Genomic DNA, 23,103 nt, shown 5'->3' on the forward strand with positions numbered 1-23,103 from the left:
ACTTCCATTGTTTTAACAATAACAAATTTTAAAACAATTGTAATGTCACATCTCAATAGCATCATCTAATCCAGACCTGTTCAGGAGGCGGTTAAATGAGCACGAATTCTCACTCTCGCTCACTGCCTGGGTAGTGAGTGTTCGTGGTAAAATGTGACGATTGGTCGCCATTATGGAGAAGTGCAAACTGTGTTCTGTCTTCAGAGGAATGAGCATGTGTTAAGCTCACTGCAGCCTTAAACGTATGCGTATATAATTAACAGTGCAGTGCTTGAAGTGGAGAGTAGCCCTTATTAAAACACACGATAAGCAGCATTATGACCAGTTCCGGAACTTCAAAGTGAAGGTCAGACACATCAAAATAAATTTACAACCAGTCAGTGCAGGATGCAACCCTATAGTTAGAACTTACAGACTTGCAGTGTGACAGGTAAAATGTGTGATAATTTTGCAATAAAATAAGGCTTGTAAGCTCACATAAAAATTTCCCTCTATTATTTTGATGTTTGGACCTATATACTTGTGCAAGAATCTTTTGCCTTCAATGATGAAAAAATTTACCTAGAGAAGCTCTTTCATATACTGCAGCTTAAAAGCTTATGTTCAGTTTAGGATTGCTGAAAAAGTGGTACCTGTACCATTTTGGTGTTTTAGTGAAAAGTAAAGGAAGTACCATTCACTGATATCCAGTGTTCTTATATTTAATGTGTAGATAAAATAATCATGAAATACAAGTTATATCCAGTGTTCTTATATTTAATGTGTAGATCAAATAATCATGAAATACAAGTTGATGTCACTTTAAACTTCATCCAAAAATGACTTATCATAAGGCTGCAGCTGTTGTAAGAAATATCATATTTCGTACTTAGCTGTCCCATGTTCTTCACCTCATCAAGTAAAAGAAATTAAACTTTCATTTTACTGTCATTTCTCATCAGTTCAACAGTCTTAGAACATAAATTTGCCACAAAAGGCATTAATTAGGCAGAAAGAAGTGATAAATAGAAGAACTAACTTTAGTGTCTGTTGAATAAACGGGCTGACAACAATTTCTTTCTTTCTTTCATTTTTTAATATGTGGACTATTTTTTGATATCATTAGATACAGCAAACTGTTCTTTCTTGTTTATCTTAATTTTTTATTTTACATGAATGGTCACTCATCAAGGAAGTTGGTATTCTACAGTTTTGTTTTTCCATGTATTTTGATGTTCTATTCCATAAAAATGAAACTTAACCACATGTTTTATGGAATGTTCAAACTTCATTAGAGCACACTAGTGGTTTCTTCTTTAGTTCTGACTACATCAGAAAATAGCAAGAAAATACCACTGATTTGTATCAAAGCAGACTGAAAAAACTCGGGAGCTCTGGAATATATTCTTCTCACTGGAATTCTGTTTCATAACTGTTACTGTGGTTCATTGGGGCTTGGAAAATATAAATGATTTTCTGCCATACATACAAATATTTTTATTACTGTTAATCTCACATAATAAATCTCTCACTTTTATGCTTTAGCTACATTGTCAAAATGTTTCTTTAATGGTGTAATGTTGTCAATCACAAATGGCTAATTTGATCTTCAGTGTTCTAAAGAGTTAAATGTTTACATACAAATAGATCACCTGCATTTTCATGCCTCTACTCACACTCTCAAACATGTGAACTGCTTTCTGAACACTACTAACCTGGGTCCATGGGAGGATAGCCTTCCTGCCCTGTCAATAGCTCATAATTGGTGAAAGGAGGATAATTCGAAGGTGTAGCTGTAGGTGGTACAACTCCAGCTCCTGAATATGGAAGACCAACATAATCAACTTGCTGACCATCAGGTCCAACATGATGAACTTCTCTAACAACTTTCGTTAAAGTAGTAACCTGTAAAAGCATATTGTTATTGTTATTATTATTTTGGAGAGTTCAATAAAATTAACGGTGTATAATTTTGTGAACAATCATATCTACTAAAACCTAACCTGCTGTGTAGTTTGTTGCTTCTGAGTACGAGACACAAGAGTTGCTCCATCTCCACTCTGAACAGACAGGTGAGAAGAATTAGGTGAGTGATTATCCTGGTGGCCATTTGTTGGATGGTATGTCATATCAAGTGAATAAGAGTTTCCCTGATGTAATTCTGGTTGACCACTAAAAGTTTTCAAACATAAAACAAATAAATTTTCGCAGAAACCAACTGTCTAAAAACACCTAACTTCAGTTACAATCACAATATACTCACGTATACTGTAGCATGTCTGGCGTTTTCTCCTGTAGAACTCTCCTGAAATGAAAATGGGAAGTATGAGAATTAAATTAGTTAAAACATGAATTTGTAACATAACAAATACAAACACTGTGACACAAAAATGTTGCATTCATCTACTAAATAAATGACTATGGTGCGACCAATAAACATATTCGAAACATTAAGCTTTTGGAACTGGCGCTTCCAATTACTTATTTACATAAATCTGGGGAGAAACAAAAAAATGAAAAAGCAACCACAGAAAGGAAACAAAAAAGGGTAGTGCCAACAAATGTGTTGACAACTACTGAGTAACTCAGTTGGTAGAGCACTTTCCCACTAAAAGGCAAAGGTCTCACACTAAAGTTCTGGTCAAGTACACACTTTCAATCTATCTAGAAGTTTCAAATCAGCCCACATGCTGCTGCAGAGTAAAACTTGCTGCTGCAGAGTGAAACTTCATTCTGGAAACAATCCCACAGGTTATGGCTTACCCAGTTCTCTGCTACATCCTTTCTTCCAGGAGTGTGTCTCGCAAGGCATGTAGGAGAAATTGCACGGTCTTTGGAACGAAGGAGAGAGATACTGGTGGTAGTGAAGGAGGGAGTGCAGGTCATAAGTCACGTGTGGATAAATTAAGTTGGTAGAGCACTTGTCCACAAAGGGCAAAGTTCCTAGGTTTGCGTCCCTGTCTAGCACAATGTTTCAATCTGCCAGGAAGTTTCAAAAAATTTATTCTGTAGCTTCATTTTTTGTGGCAATGATTAAAACTTTATTATTAGCCCTCATAAAGCTTATGACCCTCAGGACCATGCCTCAAATAGAAGAAGGAATTCTTGACTAAAGAGCAAAACATACAAACTTAAACAGAACTGTACCAACAGAAACAGTTAAGCAAGTCTGAAAAACACAAATTTTCAGTTTTTATTGGTAACTACTGAGATAACAACATTTGTTTTAAAATGTTTGCGTTGGTAGAATTAAAAGACCACTCATGAGATAAATATGAGGGAGAAGTGTGTAAGACATTGGGAGAAAATATGGTATCACTTCCATTATGAATTCTGTTGCAGATTTTAAGGCTTTTGGGATAGAATTCCAACACTACTTCTATGGATTTTTTAAATTATGAGTGCTCCTGATGGAGATATCCTGAGAAAATGGTGTGTCAGTTTCCAGCTCTGTGCTACTGCACATCATGTGGAAGACAGGCACCTCAGCCTTACAGCATATGGTAATTTGTGTAAGGAAACACAAATTAATTGTGCCACACTGAGAAAGTATGTTTCAGTTCTGGAGAGAATTACTGTACATGGCCAAAGTGCTCCTGAGGAGTTTAACTATTACAGACAATTTAATCAAACATCAATACTGTACATTTTTAAATGCAATTTAATTTCGCCCGCATTGTTATTGCATGTTTGGTACTTATGTTCTCATGTATGTGCATTCTTGCACCTTACTGCTAGTGTAACTAATTAGTTTCGGGTAAGAGGAAAGTTTAGAAAATTGGGTGAGCAGGGAGCAGTGAGGAGGGAGGGTGGGGATAACTAACATGTCAAGAGTACGTGCTTAATAGGCAGAGGAAATAATGGAAGTACAGAAGCAGTATCTTATTTATATGCTTATCAACTGCTGACGGTTGTTGTTTATTGTTGTGGTGTTCAGTCCAAAGACTGGTTTGATGTGGATTGCCACACTAATCTATCCTGTGCAAGCCTCTTCATCTTTGCATAGTGGGACTGATGACCTTGATGTCTGGTCCCCCCCCCCCCCCAATTAACCAACCTTCGTATAGTTACTGCACCCTACATAGTGTCTTCACAAAGTAAGTTACACATGTTGTCCCTCACTAAGATTGTCACACAGTGAGAATGGGTCACTGTAATAAGAGCGTACACATTCCAGGTTTCCTACGGAGACAGTTCTTGTTGCAATACAGGCAACAGGTGCATCACAGTGTGGAAGTGAAATGGCACACAAATGGAAATATAATCCAAAGTTGAAGTACAAGGGACAGTAAGATTCTTGTAAGTGAAACATCTAACTTGCACAAATATTCACCATGAACTTCTCGTGATATATGAACCAAATGCAATGTTGTGCCCTGTCGTAGTGAAATAGTGGCAACAATTTGACAGAAGTCACATAGATGTGGGTGATGCTGATTGGGAAGTGTAGATCTTGCATGATACGATTTCCATATTATTGGTAAGCTGGAAGAACATCTGGGGGGGGGGGGGGGGGTTCAGACAAAGTGGACATTCACACAGTGATTACTGAATGACTTTGTGACCATGGAGTGGATTTCTATTGTTGAGGAAATGAACAACTGGTAGAAAGTGCTGACCATGGTTTACGGAGACTTGCTGACTATGTTGAAGAATAGCATCATGTATGTGTGTCCTTTGAAGTGTAGTGCAGCATTCAATAAGTTACTTGACCTGCCATAATAATGTGTAAATTACTTTCTGAAGTCCCCCTGACCATATGTTTGAACCTGCTTATTATAGTCACACCTTTGTTTCTCCTCAACAATTTTTACCACTCACAATTCCCTCCATTACCAAACAGACAATTCCTCCATGACTCAGGACATGTCCTATCAATCAATTCTCTTTTTAGTACAATTAGGTTACAAATTTTTGTCCTGCACCCCTCCCCCCAAATTCAATTCAGTACTACCTCATTAGTTATTCAATCTACCCTTCTAATCTTCAGCATTCTTCTGCAGCACAACATTTAAAAAATCTCTATTCTCTTCTTGTCTAAACCATTTACTGCCCTCATTTCACTTCTGTACAAGGCTACACTCCAGACAAATGCCTCTAGAAAAAGACTTCCTAAAACTTAAATCTGCAATCACTACTAAGAAATTTCTCTTTCACAGAAACACTTTTTTGTTATTGCCAGATGCAATTCATACTCCTCAATTTTAGCCGTCATTACTTATTTTGCTGCCTAAGTAACAAAACTGCCTTATTTCCTCACGTAATTCCCTCAGCATAACCTGAGATAATGAGGCTACATAAGGAATGATATGTATAAAAGGTAATTTGTTGCTCACAGAAGGGTTTTTGGGCTCTTTCCCAACTTGTTTTACTTTTGTTTATAATCTATTTTCAAGACAGTATGCATTTTGCTCAAGTGCTCTTCCTAGTCCTTTGCCAACTATGACATCTTACACCACCACTGGCAAACCTCAAAGTTATTATTTCTTTACCCCAAACATTGACTCCCCTTCCAAATTTCTCTTTTGTTTTCCTTTACTGCTTGCTTATTATAGATTGAATAATATCGGGGACAGCCTACAGCCTTGTCTCACTACCTTCTCAACTACTTTTCTCTTTCACATTCTTTGTCTCATAACTGCAGTTCAGTTTCTGTAAAAGTTGTAGAAAACCTTCCATTCTCAACACTTTCTCTCTGCTATCTTCAGAATTCAATGAGTGTATTCCAGTCAATGTCATCAAAAGCTTTTTCCAAATCTACAAATTCTATAAACGTAGGTGTAAGCATCTTCTATGTATCTTTTTAGATAAGCAGTAGTGACAGTATTGGCTCCTATATTCTCGTATTTCTCCAGAACCAAAACTGATCTTTTCTGACATTAGGTTCTACCTGTCTTTCCATTCTTCTATAAATAATTTTATTTTGTACTTTACAGCTGTGATTTATTAGACTGATTATTCTGTACTATTCACACCTAAAACCACCTGCTTTCTTTGGAATTAGAATTATTACATTCTTCTCGAGGTCTGAGAGGATGATAGCAGTATGATGCCGAGCATAATAAGATTAGTTCACTAAAGTCCTAGGAGAGTGCCTGCAAATATGTACATGTTGCCATGTTCTGTAGTACTTTTACTGTGATAAGGAATGGACTATATAAAGGTCATCTGTCACTCACACAAGAGTTTTTGGGCACTTTCCCAACTTCCATTTATGTGAATGTCCAACACTGCAGTAGCATAAAAAGGCTTCTAAGGTCATCTACCTTCCCTTAAGTAAAGCTGTCTATAAACACTGCAGTGCTCTGCTAAGCAAGGTCCTACTGGGTGTTGTATCCCCTTGCTTGCCTCCAGCCTTTAAGTTGAGCCAACCTTCCAACTAGAGAGGGATCTACAGTTTAATGTGGACTCAGTGCAACTCAGCATTTTCCATGGTAACAAATCATGGCCAAAGGTAGAATGAACAACAAGTGATGTACTGTGTTGCATTCATATTGCTTGATAGAAGGGTCTCATGGTGGCAGAACTCAACGTATGTATTCCAGTATGTTAGGAGGAACTACTTCCACATCTACATCTACATCTACATCTACATTTATACTCCGCAAGCCACCCAACGGTGTGTGACAGAGGGCACTTTACGTGCCACTGTCATTACCTCCCTTTCCTGTTCCAGTGGCGTATGGTTCGCGGGAAGAACGACTGTCTGAAAGCCTCTGTGCGCGCTCTAATCTCTCTAATTTTACATTCGTGATCTCCTCAGGAGGTATAAGTAGGGGGAAGCAATATATTCGATACCTCATCCAGAAACGCACCCTCTCGAAACCTGGCGAGCAAGCTACACTGCGATGCAGAGCGCCTCTCTTGCAGAGTCTGCCACTTGAGTTTGCTAAACATCTCCGTAACGCTATCACGGTTACCAAATAACCCTGTGACGAAACGCGCCTCTCTTCTTTGGATCTTCTCTATCTCCTCCGTCGACCCGATCTGGTACGGATCCCACACTGATGGGCAATACTCAAGTATAGGTCGAACGAGTGTTTTGTAAGCCACCTCCTTTGTTGATGGACTACATTTTCTAAGGACTCTCCCAATGAATCTCAACCTGGTACCCGCCTTACCAACAATTAATTTTATATGATCATTCCACTTCAAATCGTTCCGCACGCATACTCCCCAGATATTTTACAGAAGTAACTGCTACCAGTGTTTGTTCCGCTATCATATAATCATACAATAAAGGATCCTTCTTTCTATGTATTCGCAGTAAATTACATTTGTCTATGTTAAGGGTCAGTTGCCACTCCCTGCACCAAGTGCCTATCCGCTGCAGATCTTCCTGCATTTCACTACAATTTTCTAATGCTGCAACTTCTCTGTATACTACAGCATCATCCGCGAAAAGCCGCATGGAACTTCCGACACTATCACCGACTAACTTGAATACAGTTGCCAACTATAAAGCTCTTTTATTGAAAGAGGCTATTTAAATCTATGAATGTGATAAGAACACTGACAGACAGGAAAAAAAGCACAGAATAAGTGAGATGTAGTTGCTGCCATTACAAAGAACCCCTACAGATTAATATAAATGTATTAGATACTACCAATACACTGTGTTAATGAGGTCTCTATCAGAGCAATACCAGTCTGCTAATGTGAGCTAGTGACCTATGAAGTTCACAGTCCTCTGGCAATGGCACCTAAATGTAAATAAATTTAGAACAACGTTGCATCAAAAAGTTTGAAGATTTTACTATTGTTAAGATATCAAGCAACAGCAGCAAAATCTCAAATTATTTAATCTGTGTAGTAATGTCTAACAGTTCCATTTTATGTTACAGAAGACCTTTACAAACTTAGACATTAAGCTTTGTATATATGGACAATTTGTCCATGATTGTCCAGTCTTCTGAAAATCTCAAATTTTAATGATAGATACATATGCGAGATATTATGTGATTTAGATGGTATCACCTGCAGATGCTCTTTAACACTGTTTATTTTGATTGTAATAGGTCTATAAAACTGGATACAGAATAAATATGAAGGAATTAGTGGTACAATATCAATTGCATTGTAAGGAATAACAGATTAGGAAGAGACAATGCAGCAGTGATAAGCTGATCAATATATTATGGATAGTGGGAAAGTAACTGCACAATATTATGGATGTTTTAAACAAATTATGCATAAGCTGAACCTCATTTTTAGATGTGTCAATTTGCAGACTTTACAGGGCCACAGCTCTATCTGTTTCAAGCCAGAAATAAAGAAGCAAATATTTCTCTACTGTCCCCTACTATCACAGACAATGAACACAATACACAGCTCTTATTATATAGTACGAAAACTTTTTACCTTCCTTTATACTACTCAACTGAAACATACAGCATAAATAAGTGAATCCATTCTAACATCATATTTTTCTTCAAAAATTTGTGAAACCACATAATATTATCAACAATTGCCTTCTGCACTCAATAAATACTAAAGTAACACTGGTTATCATCACAAAGAAAACAATCATACCTAAAAATTTCATATTGTGGTTGTAGCTGAACATTCAACTCCACCTTTGTCAATAGGTCTTACAGGAATATGACACTTTCCTGATTATATTGCAAACTGACTGGTGTGCGCACGCACACACCATGATCTTTTATAAAGTCTGCATTATGAAGTTACAGAAAAATTTGATTAGCTGACAAACACACTTTACCAAATATATACGGGTAGTTTATGCTGAATACTGTGCACTATTTTTTTCCAAGATCTATTAAAACACCACTGCATTTCTACAACAACAAACAGCTGAAAAGTAATGCAAATTTGAATATAAAATAACAAAAAATCTTACATAAAGGAACATGCTGTCATATTTCAATTGAACATTATTTAGGTCATAGTACTGTATCCAAATATTCTCATAGAAGCAATGAATTATAAATTAAAATCTAATGGTTTCATATGCCCCATTAATGGTATACGTGATTAAGATATCCAATTCTCCATTTGAAGCCTGTGGGTTCATCTGCATGAAGACTGTAAGATTACTCAGATATTAAAGCCTGTAGTAAATCGCAGCTATGTGGAGGAGAAAGTTTCTGAACAATGAGATATAGTACCTTTAAAAATGTGAACATAAATATGAATTTACTGGGAAAAATTTAACACTTTTAAGACAAAAATATGACATGATTGATATTCAGTAGTGGAATATAAAATGGATATCAAGTTACGTCTCTAAAGCAGATCAACCATGTAAATCAATTATTTTGCAGATCAGAAGTGTAGATAGAATACAGAGTAAATTTAATCAGTGTTTCTTGAAATCTAAATCTGTTTTTATAACTTTAAATTTTTAGGACTGAAAGAACCAAAATCTAGCAAAAAGTATCAGGAAAGCTTCCCTAGACCTGCAGATCTACACATAATGTTGTGTGCAAAACAATTCTTTTTTTTAAACACAGCAAAACGCAAAACTGTAAAAGCAAGTAATGCCATAAAGAACAAAATATGAAAACAAAAAGTGTAGCATAGATTGAGAGTAAATTAGTCATACAAGCATAAGCATAATTAGACTCTTTACTCACTCAAAAATTACCCCAACACTAAAGGCCACAACAATACATACTACAAAACAAACAATTACATGTCCCAAAACAGGAAGATAGTACAAAGCACCTAAATTATAATTACTAGAGAACAAATATTCCAGTATGTTCATTTACCATTATCTGACATTCTTCAGCTGTTATCATCACCCACTTTCCAAAGTGCCACATAAGCAATACTGTTTGAAAGATTAAGGCAAAGATTTCTTCAAAATAGATAGCATGCAAAGCTGCTGAAAACAAAACGCTGATTTCATGATACAACCAATGACATCTCAGTAACCATCATGCAATGCAAATACCTCTGGGTAATTTCCGTGTGAGTAATGCTGTGCTCTTGGCGCTGTTCTATCCGCCGATTCACCAGCCTGTGTAGCCAAATGCAAAGCAAGACCCATGAGATTTTGGGCTAGTAAAGCCATGCCTAAATAGTTACAGTTTAGTTTTAACAAAAAAAAAAAAAAATCAACAATAGCAGTTAAACTGCTTCCCTACATGCAGACTGCTGATGCATCAAACTTCATGGTAATTTAAATCTTCGATAAAGTATTATAAGTGGAAAGAAAAACATTATACAACAATGCAAGCTTCCATTTATTATTTTCTACCTCATTCCACAATCCACTTCCCGCAACAATAGACATACATCAATCTCCACCTTTCTTGAAACATTTAAAAATGTGGCTCAAGAAACCACAATACAATCAAATGCTGACTCCGATACCACATTACACAAAAAAATTATTAGGGTTCTCATAAACAGGAAAATGCTATGTCACACTAAGACGAATTTTGGAACCAAACTGTAAGTCAGGAAACAAATTTCAGTGACAGGGAATATTGTTACAATAGAAATATAATGCTATCTCGAAGCATGTTTTACAATCAACTTCAACTTCAGACAGAAGATTTACTCCAGTAGTTTTAGTCATCATATGAAAATAGAACATCATGAAGAAGGAAGAATAATGCTCATTAGTGTTACCTTTAGTCTGGAAATGAAATGTATTTAATATTATGTAGCCATAAGATACCTCTGAACACAACAGGCCCACATTTCTACTGTTTTGGATGACAATGGGACTTTTGCAGTACAATTTTTGTTATCATTTGTTGTATGTTAGAAGATCGTAAACACGCAAAAAACAATGCAGTGACTGTACTGAGACAAGACATTTAATACTACACAACTACTAAACGAAATAGTGGCGCTGTTCAAAGTAAAGATCTACAGCTACTGTTATAAAAAATTGCACCAGAAGAATAGAACTGTGGGCTCACAAACCCATATTAGCACATAAAATAGGCTCATAAAAATATGCAGGAAAACTGAAATACGATGAAGACCAAATTTATATACTCAAATTGAATCAAGTTATTCTCGCATAGAACGTAGGTCATATTGCATCACAATATGTATACAATATTTATTTTCCTTTATCATTCTCTATGTAGATAGACAATGTTCAACCAGTAGATGATTTTAGTCTTCTGACTGAGTTTATATGAATGACACCTAAACGAGTAATGACATTTTCCAAAATCTTTACACAAAACTTAGATATTTTGCATGGACACAACATGTGTAGGTTTCCCTACAAAATTCATATTTTTCTTTTGTGTTATATTTTTGCAACCCTCTGGTATCATAATGGTTAGAGAGTAAGCCCAAGCCTGTGTCTGATAACTGTACAGAACTGAATTGGGTATGGTCTGCCATGAGTATACACAGAAATATGTGATATTTATGTGTATCAAAGAAAAACTGGCCAAATGCGAGCAGGACTTGTGCTCTGAGGATTCTGTACAAACTTAACTGTGTGTATAGACAGTTACTCTATACAGTTTCCATGAGGGAATTTGCGATTATCATAGTATGTGGACATAAATAGCTGCTGCGCTGACTTGGGAGATTAAATTTTTTACACTGCCAAGGGACTGTAGATGTTAGTATTTGTAACTTTTAGCTTGATACCTCCACCCATTCCTGGGCAAAATTGGCCTGAACAGATAGATAGATAGATAGATAGATAGATAGATAGACAAAGTGACCTTACAAGAGCCCCATTTTACCTATTGAGGTACAGAACCCTAAAACAAAGTAAGATTACAGTGAAACAAAACCACAGTGAAATATAAACTGATGGGGATTATCCTTCCTACCATTTAATATCATAAAGGCAAATCATAAGAAAGTGTAAAATGCAAATATAGCCACAACAATTATAGCTTCTACATGTCATTTCATTTTATTTGCACAAAATGTGGTTTTGTCACATTACAATGGCTTAATGTAGAGTTGGTCGACTTCAGTTTCCTGGATAGTAAGTTTTGTTTTGTCATTGCCATATCATTTAAGAGAAGCCCCATGTTTTTTTACAGTAGTCATAAGAGTTTATAAAATGGAATACATCTAAAATGACTGACAGATTGGAGCAGAACAGCTGAGACAAACACAAGAATTACACCTCACCCAAGTATTAACAGCAAGAAACGTTCTGCAGAAACAGATAATGACAAGGTTGGGAGTCCAGTGTATTTCCTGACTCAGAGTAAGAATAATGTCCTTTGAGCAGAACAGGAACTAGAAGTCAAGAGACAAAAAATTACTATATTCAAGTAATTCTAAAGGGGATAAATGACAATCTCATGTATTAATCACAGCAATATAACATGCCTCTATGGCTCTTTATAAAATTTCACATCATCTAAGTTCCTATCACTGTTTAAAAGTTCTTGAAAGTTTTCCTTCCAGTGATCATTTATATAACAGCTCTCTCTCAAAAGCATGGTGCCATTCTTAGACCTTATGGGATTGAGACTTTGAGTTGATGGGCCATATGCTGTATTGGTAGCCCTGCAGTAGCAAAGCTCTTGGTTTCAGCCAGATGTTGCAATTTTGGGATATCCATGATTGATTCAGTAGTTCTTTTATTCGTGCCTCGGTTTGCTAATCACGCGATGTCTTGGACGCACGAATAAGGTGATTCTGCCATTCAATATGCGCTCTGCTCTTACTGTTCATGGGAACAAAAACGTTTTGGCCATTAAAAAAGAGGATGAGTTCTCTTGGTATTACCTATTAAATATTCAAAAGCTGAGAGAAACACAGATTTTAAAGTTGACCAGTGCCCTTCAATGTTTCCTGGTTACTCATTAGGAAGCTTTTTATTCAGAAGATGATGGAATTTTTCATTGACATCATCATCCAGGAGATGTTCAATGTATGCCTCGTGCATTTTCCCTGCTTCCTTCACTGCCAGTGGATATGAAGTGTTACCATAGATCTTATCAATTGATGGTTTATTCAGGACTCCTGCAATTCCTAGAGCACCTACGATATGTACATCATGTTGATCTTGGCCACACATATTTACATAAGCGATTGGGTGCCACTGTTTGGACTAACAATGTTGTTATGTGATTTTAATTTCATCCTTTTGTCGATATAAGGTATTTGTGATAACTAGGTTCCACTCTAAGCATCTGGTAAATAAGGTCCCATGTGAATTGGACCTACTATCACCAACATCATTATCAATCATGTTAGACCATGGTGTACTGTTCTAACTCAGGCAATGAGGTTTCTAATGAGAAAGTTTTTGGCTGATTCTGGTGTATCCGTTAGGAGCAGATGAACTTGGGAGGATACTTCTTTCTGTTCTTTACCACAATCAATGGTGAGCTTCTGTGGTGTGTAGAACTTGTGAAAACACTGATGCTGAAATTCAACATTGCCTCAGATGTACCACCATTGCAACCACCACCACTTTTGGTCTTCTACAGTATAGGGTTTCCGATAATTGTAACATCAGCGCTAGGACTCAGCTGTAAGTGTAACTGTCTACTGCAATACTAAGCGTAACTTGGACCACGTACAAAAAGCAATGCTTCCTGTTCTGGCCCAGACGGGCCAATCGAGACCAACCAATTGCTATGTCATATCATTCTCTGTTAATGGTGTCATTTGGATGTGGTAAGAAGTGGCATGGGATCTGCACACTACTCTCCCAGCCATTGTCAGCTTTCTTGACAACGGAGCTGCTACTTCTCATCCAAGTTTAAGGGAGCAATCAAATGAAAATGAGACATATGGGAAAAATTAAGTAAGCTTTTTAGTGTTTCAAAAGCAACTGCTATAGCTCTTTACACATTTCTCCCACTGTGAGACAAGAAGGGCAATGTTTTCATGGAGAAAGTACACCAGTGGCTATGAATGTCTTTCATAAGGGTTCCAAAAATATGGAAATTCCATGGCGAGAGATAAGGAAGGTATGGAGGATGTGCAAGGGCCTTCTGGTGAACCTTCTTCAGTGTACTTGCAACAAGCACAAACTCATGTGTTGCCAAGTTTGTTACATGTACGCTGCAGATGTTTCTCTGGGAAGTCCTTACATATCCTCCACACAGTTCTGATCTCTCCCAAGAAGATTTCCATATTTTTAGAGCCCTAACGAAAGACATTTGTGGCCATCAATTTCCCTCAGACGAAGAAGTGTAAGCCTGGGTACAATCATGGTTCCAATGGCAAGTGCAAATGCAAATATTTTTCTACAAAGGTATTGTGCACCTTGTCTCACCATGGGAATAATGCATTAACAGTTATGGTTATTAATTTTGAAGTAATAAACAGTTTACTTTTTCCCCTCTGTCTCATTTTTATTTGAAACCCCTTTCCAGTCCTCCCACCACAGAAAAATCCCAGGCAGTAACAGGAATCAAACCTGGGTTATCTGCATAGTGGTCAGATATGTGGATCACTCAGCTACAGAGGTGGATAGGCCACACATAGGAGGCATGCAATTTCCTTGGAGAAATATCATAAGCACTGTGAGAAAAATTCTTTCAAGGAAAGGAATGAGTGTGTGGCCACTCTAACAATCATCTGCAAATTGTTGTCGATGTTAACATCTGTCAACATTGTGGAAGGGTTTGCGGCACTGCAATAGGTCTATATTGCTACACAAACCCCACAACTAATGATCTGCTGAGGTTCCATCGAAAACATAATACACATTAATGAGTGATAACCTAGAATGACTACTGACAACAGCAAAATAAACTGGATACTATCCAAATTTTATAAAGCTCAAACAGACAAGAACATCAAACTACCCTTAACTATTGTTGCTACATGCCACCTCATCACGCAGAACTTCCGAGATATTGCAATGAACATGGTGTAAGTGTCATAGATGGGAAGCTTGACGACTGAACACCGAAGTCCAGCCAGAAACATCGTACTGGTAAATAAGACAATCTGTTGACAACACCGACAACAGTACTGCAGTAAGGAAAAATAATTTTGAAAATTATCTGAGATGTCACTGCATTCTGAGAATGATGTAAATAATAAGTGTTCCTCTACCACAATATCTAACAATTCTTTATAAGAGAGACTACATCATAATATATTTCCATTATACCATCAGGTCTTCAATCCTAAACAAATACAAATACAAAATGGGAGACTTAAGATGAAAAATAATAAGGGTTGGTACAGAAATACATACTCGCCAAGCTCTGGGTGAATACATAGAAAGCTGACAGAAACATTTAATACTACAAGAGAGAGTGAACAGGAGAAGAGAGGGGGGGGGGGAGGGGGATATAATACCATGAAAGAGAGGAAAGTCACTCGAACTCCAGGGTTAAAATGACATGCCTTCGTTTCTTTTATATTTCTGTATTGTCAGACTTGGCAGTCTAGTGGTAAGGCACATGCCTGGAAACCGAAAGGTCGCACGACGAAATACTTGTCAGAAGGTGGAGAATTTCAGTCTGCCTTTAACCCAGTCATCACCTCATAATGATGTGAAGATTATCTAAGAACAATACAGGGTTTGGCTTCCATGTTAAATTGCAGGCCCCCTTTCTCTGGTAGGATTACTGGGGTAGCCACATGGAATTACCTGGTATAATAATAATAATAATAATAATAATAATATTTATTATTATTTCAATGTTTACTCACAGACTGCCACTCCCACAGTTGTGAGTATCTAAGCTACTAGTGTGTGTGTGTGTGTGTGTGTGTGTGTGTGTGTGTGTGTGTGTGTGTGTGTGTGTGTGTGTGTGTATGACACATGGCAGCAGGTCTCTACGGAAAACGGAGTTTCATGCAGCGGTCATCTTTACTAATGTATTCACTGTTAGCTACTTACATACATACCTCTTAACTATCACTGACACTTCCCCCATTTCTCTCATTCTCATTTGCACCCAGTTAAGCTAGTACATACCTCAATAACTGTCCTATACCTAACAAGACCTTCTAACTCTGACATAAAAAAAAATCCCTAAAACATGAGCCAGAATATGCTGTTGTGACTTTACTGCATGTGCCAAATAAAGTTTACCATCCACAGAATCCAAATCAAGTTCACATAAAAATTTCTTAATTGTATTTGCAGTCCTTCCATGGATACTTTCTCATTAACAAAAGCCGAAAGTAAACAAAACTTCATAATGATAGGAGAAGCCAAACATTAAGGTATCCCAAGTTCTCTTGTAAAGCAAGAAAAATTTAAAGAAGAGGCAATTGAACCTGAAGAAAGCAAACCTTAAACATTTTCTAACCAGAGATATCTTTAGAAGAAACCAATCATTCTTAGATGTTCATGCAAAGGAAACAATTTGGGCTGATGCACCATATTATCTAAGTTTCTAAATTTCAAAATACAGGCACCAGAACAAGAATGAACAGAATGTGTATTTTTTCCACCTAAATTTTTCCAATCACTGCCGCATTATTTTATTTTATTTTATTTATTTTTTTGCCATATTTGTGTATTTGACAGTAACAGAATGTATGTAGCCACATAATTTTAAGAGCCACCACATTAGCAAACACTATACCACCACCTCAAAAGTGACCACTACAGCTACTTGGGAAAGTAATTTTTGCCCAATGTTTTCAGATTAGCCAAGACCAAAAGCAAAGGGTAGCAGCATCAACCAGTAAAGCTCTCCCAGGTGCTGTAAAAAAGCAATGCTCAACACATTTGCCATTTTTTGTTTTCTCTTTCATTCGTTAGCTTACCTTTCCCCCATCACGTGGCCACAGGCTGCTTCAGTGTTACACTTTTCCTTCACGTACAGTAGTAATGGAAGCTTGCATTTTCAACCTGCAGAAATTCCATCGTGATAACAAAAACACTATAATACCAGAGAATGCCATTTCATTAATGACACCTGAGTGACGTCTAAAAGATCTGGGAATTTACTATTAGTTTCAGTTGTCTTATGGTATCCATTCTGAGGGCTTTTTGTAAGACACATGTGCCATACATTTACAAGTCCGATTCATTACATCAAAATATCAATATGTAGGACATCAGACTATCCCCACTTGTCAACTTGTTTTTTGGATTTTTCTGAGTTCTCAGCTAAACTATCATTATTTAAGATTTACTCTTAACAAAACCCAAAAATAAATAAATGAATTCAGTGATAAAATTTTCAAACTGCATTAGCAGAGTAATACAAAAAAGGTGACTCAAACGAAAACCATATACATGTAATAAAAAAGTAACATTGCCAGTAAGTTGCTAAACATGTTTCAAGTAGTGCACTGTACGTTCACTAAGTAACTACATGGGGCAAATGGACAAACACCAGCACAGGAATAGTAATACAATGGCTATCCCACTAGAAACTTGAACCAGAGATGAAAAGCACTCACTCTTTTTTTCTGAATAGTAAACAACTAATTTAAATTCATTACAGATAATGCTCACTAGGGTGCCCCATACTAATATACACAAGTGTGCGAAACTTAATGATGAAAGTAACTTTCACACAATACGTCACCCTCATATGGAGCGCACAGGGAACAAATAATACAACTAGGTACATTGTTGAATATGGTCATTTTGGTGGTACAGGTTTTATGGTGAGGGAAGGCATAATGTTGCATGGGAATACTGGTCTCCACATCTCACAACATAGTATACTAACCAGTCAATGTTATTTTGACATTGTATTCCTTCCCCATGTGTATCTTTTCAGGGGTGTATTCGGCCCAGATTTCATTTATATTGATTATAGCACACAACCCAATTGAACCGTGCAGGTGGAGCAGCTCTTGGAATTAGAGGATATTTGGTGAATGGACTGGACTTCCCAATCCACAGATTTAAATCCCATCGAGTACATGCAGGATGCATTGGGAGACGTATGGCACTATGCCCACATGCACCAACGACCATCCAGCAGCTGTCAACCACATTGAATGAGGAATGGAATGTCCTACCAGTATGAACTCTTTACCAACCTTATGGTGAGCATGGGAGCATGTTGCAGAGCACGCACTGCCACCTGTGGTCATCATACACTCTATTAAGAACCACATCCCACCATTTTTTAAGGTTTGCGGACACTCATAAATTGTGTAACTTCAATGTAATTATTGTCTTCGAATAAAATTGTCATTCCTATTTGTCTCATCACATTTTTTTCAGTTACCTTCTGTACTATACTGTAACAGTCTTTCTATGTATTGACCAAAGCTTCATCAAGCTAAGTTACTTGGCAGTGACACATCATTTACTGCTGTCCTGAAGTTTTGCAAACCAGTATTGTTCAAAGATCACAAATGGCAAAATCTGTAGCCAATGTTCCTCGTAAACTCACACAAATTTAATTGTGACTCGGGGAAATAATGCAGGAACTGAAGCCACTGTGATGGAACCTATCACGTGACAATGGATGTCACTGCAGAAACTTCTTGTATCCACCTTATATTAGTGACCGAGTTATATTACTCGCACGTTATACTTCAAACACACTAAAATGTGTATGACGTGCATCAATTTCATAAAGAGCCTGCCTGCACGATGATTTACCAGGCAGTTTACCCCTGAATTGAAACAATGACCTCTTGATGCTTGTGAACAAAGTCTATGGTTTCCAGAATGAATTTTTCTACCTGCAGTGGAAAGTGCAGTGATTTGAAACTGCTTAGCAGATTAAAACTGTATGGTGGTACAGGACTAACTCTGAACCTATGTACTTTGCAGGCATGTTCTTTACCCCTTGGCTATCCAGGGTAAGTTGTTTCTTTACAATATCCTTTCTTCTAGGAGTGCTACTTCCACAAGGCAGGCAGGAGAACTTCTGTAAATTTTGGAAGGTAGGCGAGAGGTACTAGAGGAAGTAAAACTATTAGAGGGTTCATTACCTGTGCATGGATAGCCCCATGAGAGGCAAAGGTACTGGGTTAGAGTCCCAGAATGGTTGGTTAATTTGGGGAAGGGGACCAAACAGCCAGGTTATCAGTCCCATCGCATTAGTGAAGGATGGTGAAGGAAGTTGGCTGTGCCCTTTAAAAGAAAGCATCCCAGCATTTGCCTGAAGCAATTTGGGGAAATCATGGAAAACCTACATCAGGATGGCTGGTCACAAGTTTGAACCATTTTCCTCCCAAATGTGAGTCCAACATGCTAACCATTGCACCACCTCACTCAGTTCCCGGAATGGCACACAGTTAAAAATCTGCCAGCAAGTTTCAACTTTTATGTGGTAACTTAATGTGGTGGAGATGACTTTTTTATATTAATTTTCACGCCGAACAAAACCCAGCTCCACTACCACCATTAACAAAACAAAATAAATTATAAACACAGCCATCAGCAGTGAAGTTTTGGCATAATTTTGGAGGGCTGCACAGCATGAGGAACCACTATCACTAGTGCACTGGACAAAGATTTAAAAAGAAAATGTTCATCCTGCAATCAACTTTATAGGGCACACATTTTTGTCAGCCATTGTTATGACCAAACAGGGCCCCTGCAACAGCTGTAACACTCACAAACCCGAAGTTTGTACATAACCTGTATCCATCATACTCACTAGTCATTTACTGAAATGATTTCCACATATTTGGACAATCAAAAAAGCTTTGGGTGGAATATACTTTTTGTGGTGTACAAATGATTGTGCCAACAACTAAACAATTTTTTACATGAATTGTGGCACCTTTAAATCAGTGGCAAACTTTGCTTGACCAAGAGGGAGATTACATTACCTCGATAGGTGACATAGTTCTCAGCTGTATGTGCACAACAAATAATATTAATTTACTTTTACCTATTTCTGTCAGTGTTTTTTCTGTGACTGTATCACTTTAGTAAAATATAGAACAATTACCTTCTGTCACAATCATGATTTTATTTCAGTGCATTATGCAATTCGAGCAGTAGGGCTCAGCTTCAGGTGTTTTGACAGTTTACATCGATTATCTTTCAGATCTGGGTTAATTCTGGTACTGGTCAGATTACAATAGTATATTATTAGGCAGACACATTGTGATTATGTTTATAAAATGAAAACAAATTGAAAAATAATTGTTTCCAGTGGTGGATACATGGTTTTTGAAGCAAAGTATGCATACACACGTTTATATACATACATACATACACTTTTCATTCTACAGCATATCTTATAAACAGAGGTCAAAACAAGTCAAAGAATTTCACATTTAAAGATGCTGCAGGTCTACAAATACACAAGTGTTGTTATTTCAAAGGAGATATAAAGTCATTACATTATTAGTCATGCAAGATATCATTTCCAAAACAAATATTTATGTATATGTAAAACGTTGATTATGTTTTCAAATGGTTGCACTATTAACCAGTTTTTCCATTAGGAAAAATAAACTTTTAAAATTACTGAAAAAACTGTGGCTGCTAAACACTGTTTGTTCACTCAACGTGTTTTGATAAGATTTCACTTTGTGTAACATTATTTCTAATTATTCCAGTTGATCAAGTTTTTTACTATGATTTCTGAACTCCAAGAAGACACCAGTGTACAAATTTGCACAATTAGTAAACAATGTCCTCAGGGAATTTTGCACTCTTGGAACCATATACTCAAAAAATACACGTGAGTTGACAACATTCATCAAAGGTGTAAAAATCCCCAGAGAAGTTAAATTTGCCTCATCTGACAGTGTTAATTTTATTCACAAATGTGCCTGTCAAAGAGACAATTGAAATTTCACAGAAAACCTTGTCAAACACAAAAAACTAAGCTTTCCAAAGGTTTCAGAGGGGGTCAATCTGATTGGACTAGTACTATCCCATAACTACTTTTCTTTTAATGGTAAAATCTACCAACAGAAAGAAGCTTTAACTATGAGTAACAACATGTAAAGCTCCTGGCTGACATATTCACCAACCACTTAGGAAATCAATTTTTTGAAGGGAAAAATAAACTTGTTTGAAAAACTTTTATATTACACAAGATATGTGGAAGACACTCTACTCCTATCTGATGGCACGAAAGACTAACTTTGAGCTTCTTACAGTATTCATTTCACTCCTCAATAAAATAAAGTTAACAACTGAACACAAAACAAATCAATTCATAAATTTCTTAGACCTCACAATTGTTAATGAACAACAAAAACATAATTTTACAGGAAACCAATCTGCACTGATATCACAATACATAAATCATCACACTATCCACACACACACACACACACACACACACACACACACACACACACACACACACACACACACACACACACACACACACACACACACACGTGTGCTGCATTTAGATCCATATAGAACAGGGCGCACACACACATTACCTTTGGAACCCAAAGCATTAACACAAGAAATTGATATGACCAAAGCAACTACAGTAAACAATGGGTATTCAAAAAAAATCTGTGGACACACTATCCAACAAAATACAGGCCAACATCAGGAACAGAAGCACAACAAGAATAAAAACTGACACAGCACATTTCTTCAGAAGTATTCCCGATTTAGACACAGCATCACAAAAATTGCTAACTTATTTAGAAACACCAATATTAAAATAGCATTCTTCACAAACCACAAAATTGATCATGATTTACCTCACACAGTAAACACAAACACCTCAATAACAGAATATAGTGGAATATATAAATTACAACATAACAGCTGCTCTGCGTTGTAAATAGGAAAAACAGGAAGAACTTCCCATACATGATACAAAGAACACACTGATGCTTTTAGGCTTAACTACTTTGACAAATCCACAATAGCCAACCACATGTACGTTAACAGGCACAGAGTAAGTGACATCCACAACAGCTTAACTGTACTAGACACAGAAAACCATGGTAAAAAAGCTTTTCAAATTTTTAAACATGGCTGCAAATCTGCAACTGTGTAAATCTGAAGAGGTTGAAAGAAAATCAGCCAACCAGCTGCAAGAAAAGGTTTATTTATTAGCCCTTGACCTAAGTTTCGATATTTCTAAAAATATCTTCTTCAGGACGAGGCCCTCCCCTCCATGTGAGGTCTAAGAAATTTATGAATTTATTTGTTCTATGTTCAGTTGTGAACTTTATTTTATTGTGGAGTGAAATGGATACTGTAAGAAGCTCAAAGTTTGTCTTTCGTGCCATCAGATAAGAGTAGAGTGTCATCCACATATCTTGTGTAATATAAAATTTTTCAAACAAGTTTTTTTTCCCCTTCAAAAAATTTATTTCCTAAGTGGTTGGTGAATATGTCAGCCAGGAGCTTTACATGTTGTTACTCATAGTTAAAGCTTCTTTCTGTTGGTAGATTTTACCATTAAAAGAAAAGTAGTTATGGGATAGTACTAGTCCAATCAGATTGACCCCCCTCTGAAATCTCTGGAAAGCTTAGTTTTTTTGTGTTTGACAAGGTTTTCTGTGAAATTTCAATTGTCTCTTTGACAGGCACGTATGTGAATAAAATTAACAATGTCAGATGAGGCAAATTTAACTTCTCTGGGGATTTTTACACCTTTGATGAGTGTTGTCAACTCATGTTACTTTTTTGAGTATGTTGTTCCAAGAGTGCAAAATTCCCTGAGGATATTGTTTAATAACTGGGAAAGTTTGTATGCTAGTGTGTTCTTGGAGTTCATAAATCATGGTAGAAACTTGATCAACTAGAATAATTAGAAATAATGTTACACAAAGTAAAATCTTATGAAAACACGTTGAGTGAACAAACAGGGTTTAGCAGCTACCATTTTTTCAGTAATTTTAAAAGTTTATTTTTCCTAATGAAAAAAATTTAATAGTGCAATCATTTGAAAACATTATCCACATTTGACATGTTCATAAATATTTGTTTTGGAAATGATATCCTGCATAACTAATGATTTTATATCTCCTTGAAATAATAATGTCTGTGTATCTGTAGAAATGCAGCATCTGTGACTTGTTTTCACTTGTGTTTGCAAAATGAGCTGTACAACAAAAAGTGTATACATTTATATAAACTGCACATCAGAAACCATGTATCCACCACTGGAAACAGTAAGCTACTTTTCGATTTGTATTAATTTTGTAAACTTGTATTCACAATGTGCTTGCTTTGTAATATACCACTGTAATCTTACCACGACCATACTTCACCTAAATGTGGAAAAACAATCAATATAGACTGTCAAAGCACCTGAAGATGAGCCTCCAAAGTTCAAAATGCATTGTGCATGAAATAAAATCATTATAGTGACT

General features: G+C 36.7%; 1 protein-coding gene across 8 annotated transcripts in view; it reads right to left on the reverse strand.

Annotated features, from left to right (window-relative positions):
* The window catches only part of LOC126185115 (catenin delta-2), a 491,417-nt gene that overhangs the window by 95,886 nt on the left and 372,428 nt on the right, over positions 1-23,103 (reverse strand). For 6 of the 8 annotated variants that reach the window (XM_049927926.1, XM_049927927.1, XM_049927930.1 and 3 more), the window contains 4 exons: positions 9,899-9,964; positions 2,243-2,284; positions 1,983-2,151; positions 1,695-1,884 (listed from right to left, as the gene is read on the reverse strand). In XM_049927926.1, the coding sequence (XP_049783883.1) occupies positions 1,695-1,884; positions 1,983-2,151; positions 2,243-2,284; positions 9,899-9,964 (467 nt within the window). Of the gene's footprint in view, positions 1-1,694; positions 1,885-1,982; positions 2,152-2,242; positions 2,285-9,898; positions 9,965-16,638; positions 16,724-23,103 lie in introns of all 8 variants that reach the window. The other 2 variants (XM_049927931.1, XM_049927928.1) reach the window with 2 other exon arrangements.

Source organism: Schistocerca cancellata, chromosome 4 (genome assembly GCF_023864275.1).
Source record: "Schistocerca cancellata isolate TAMUIC-IGC-003103 chromosome 4, iqSchCanc2.1, whole genome shotgun sequence".
Lineage (NCBI taxonomy): Eukaryota > Metazoa > Arthropoda > Insecta > Orthoptera > Acrididae > Schistocerca > Schistocerca cancellata.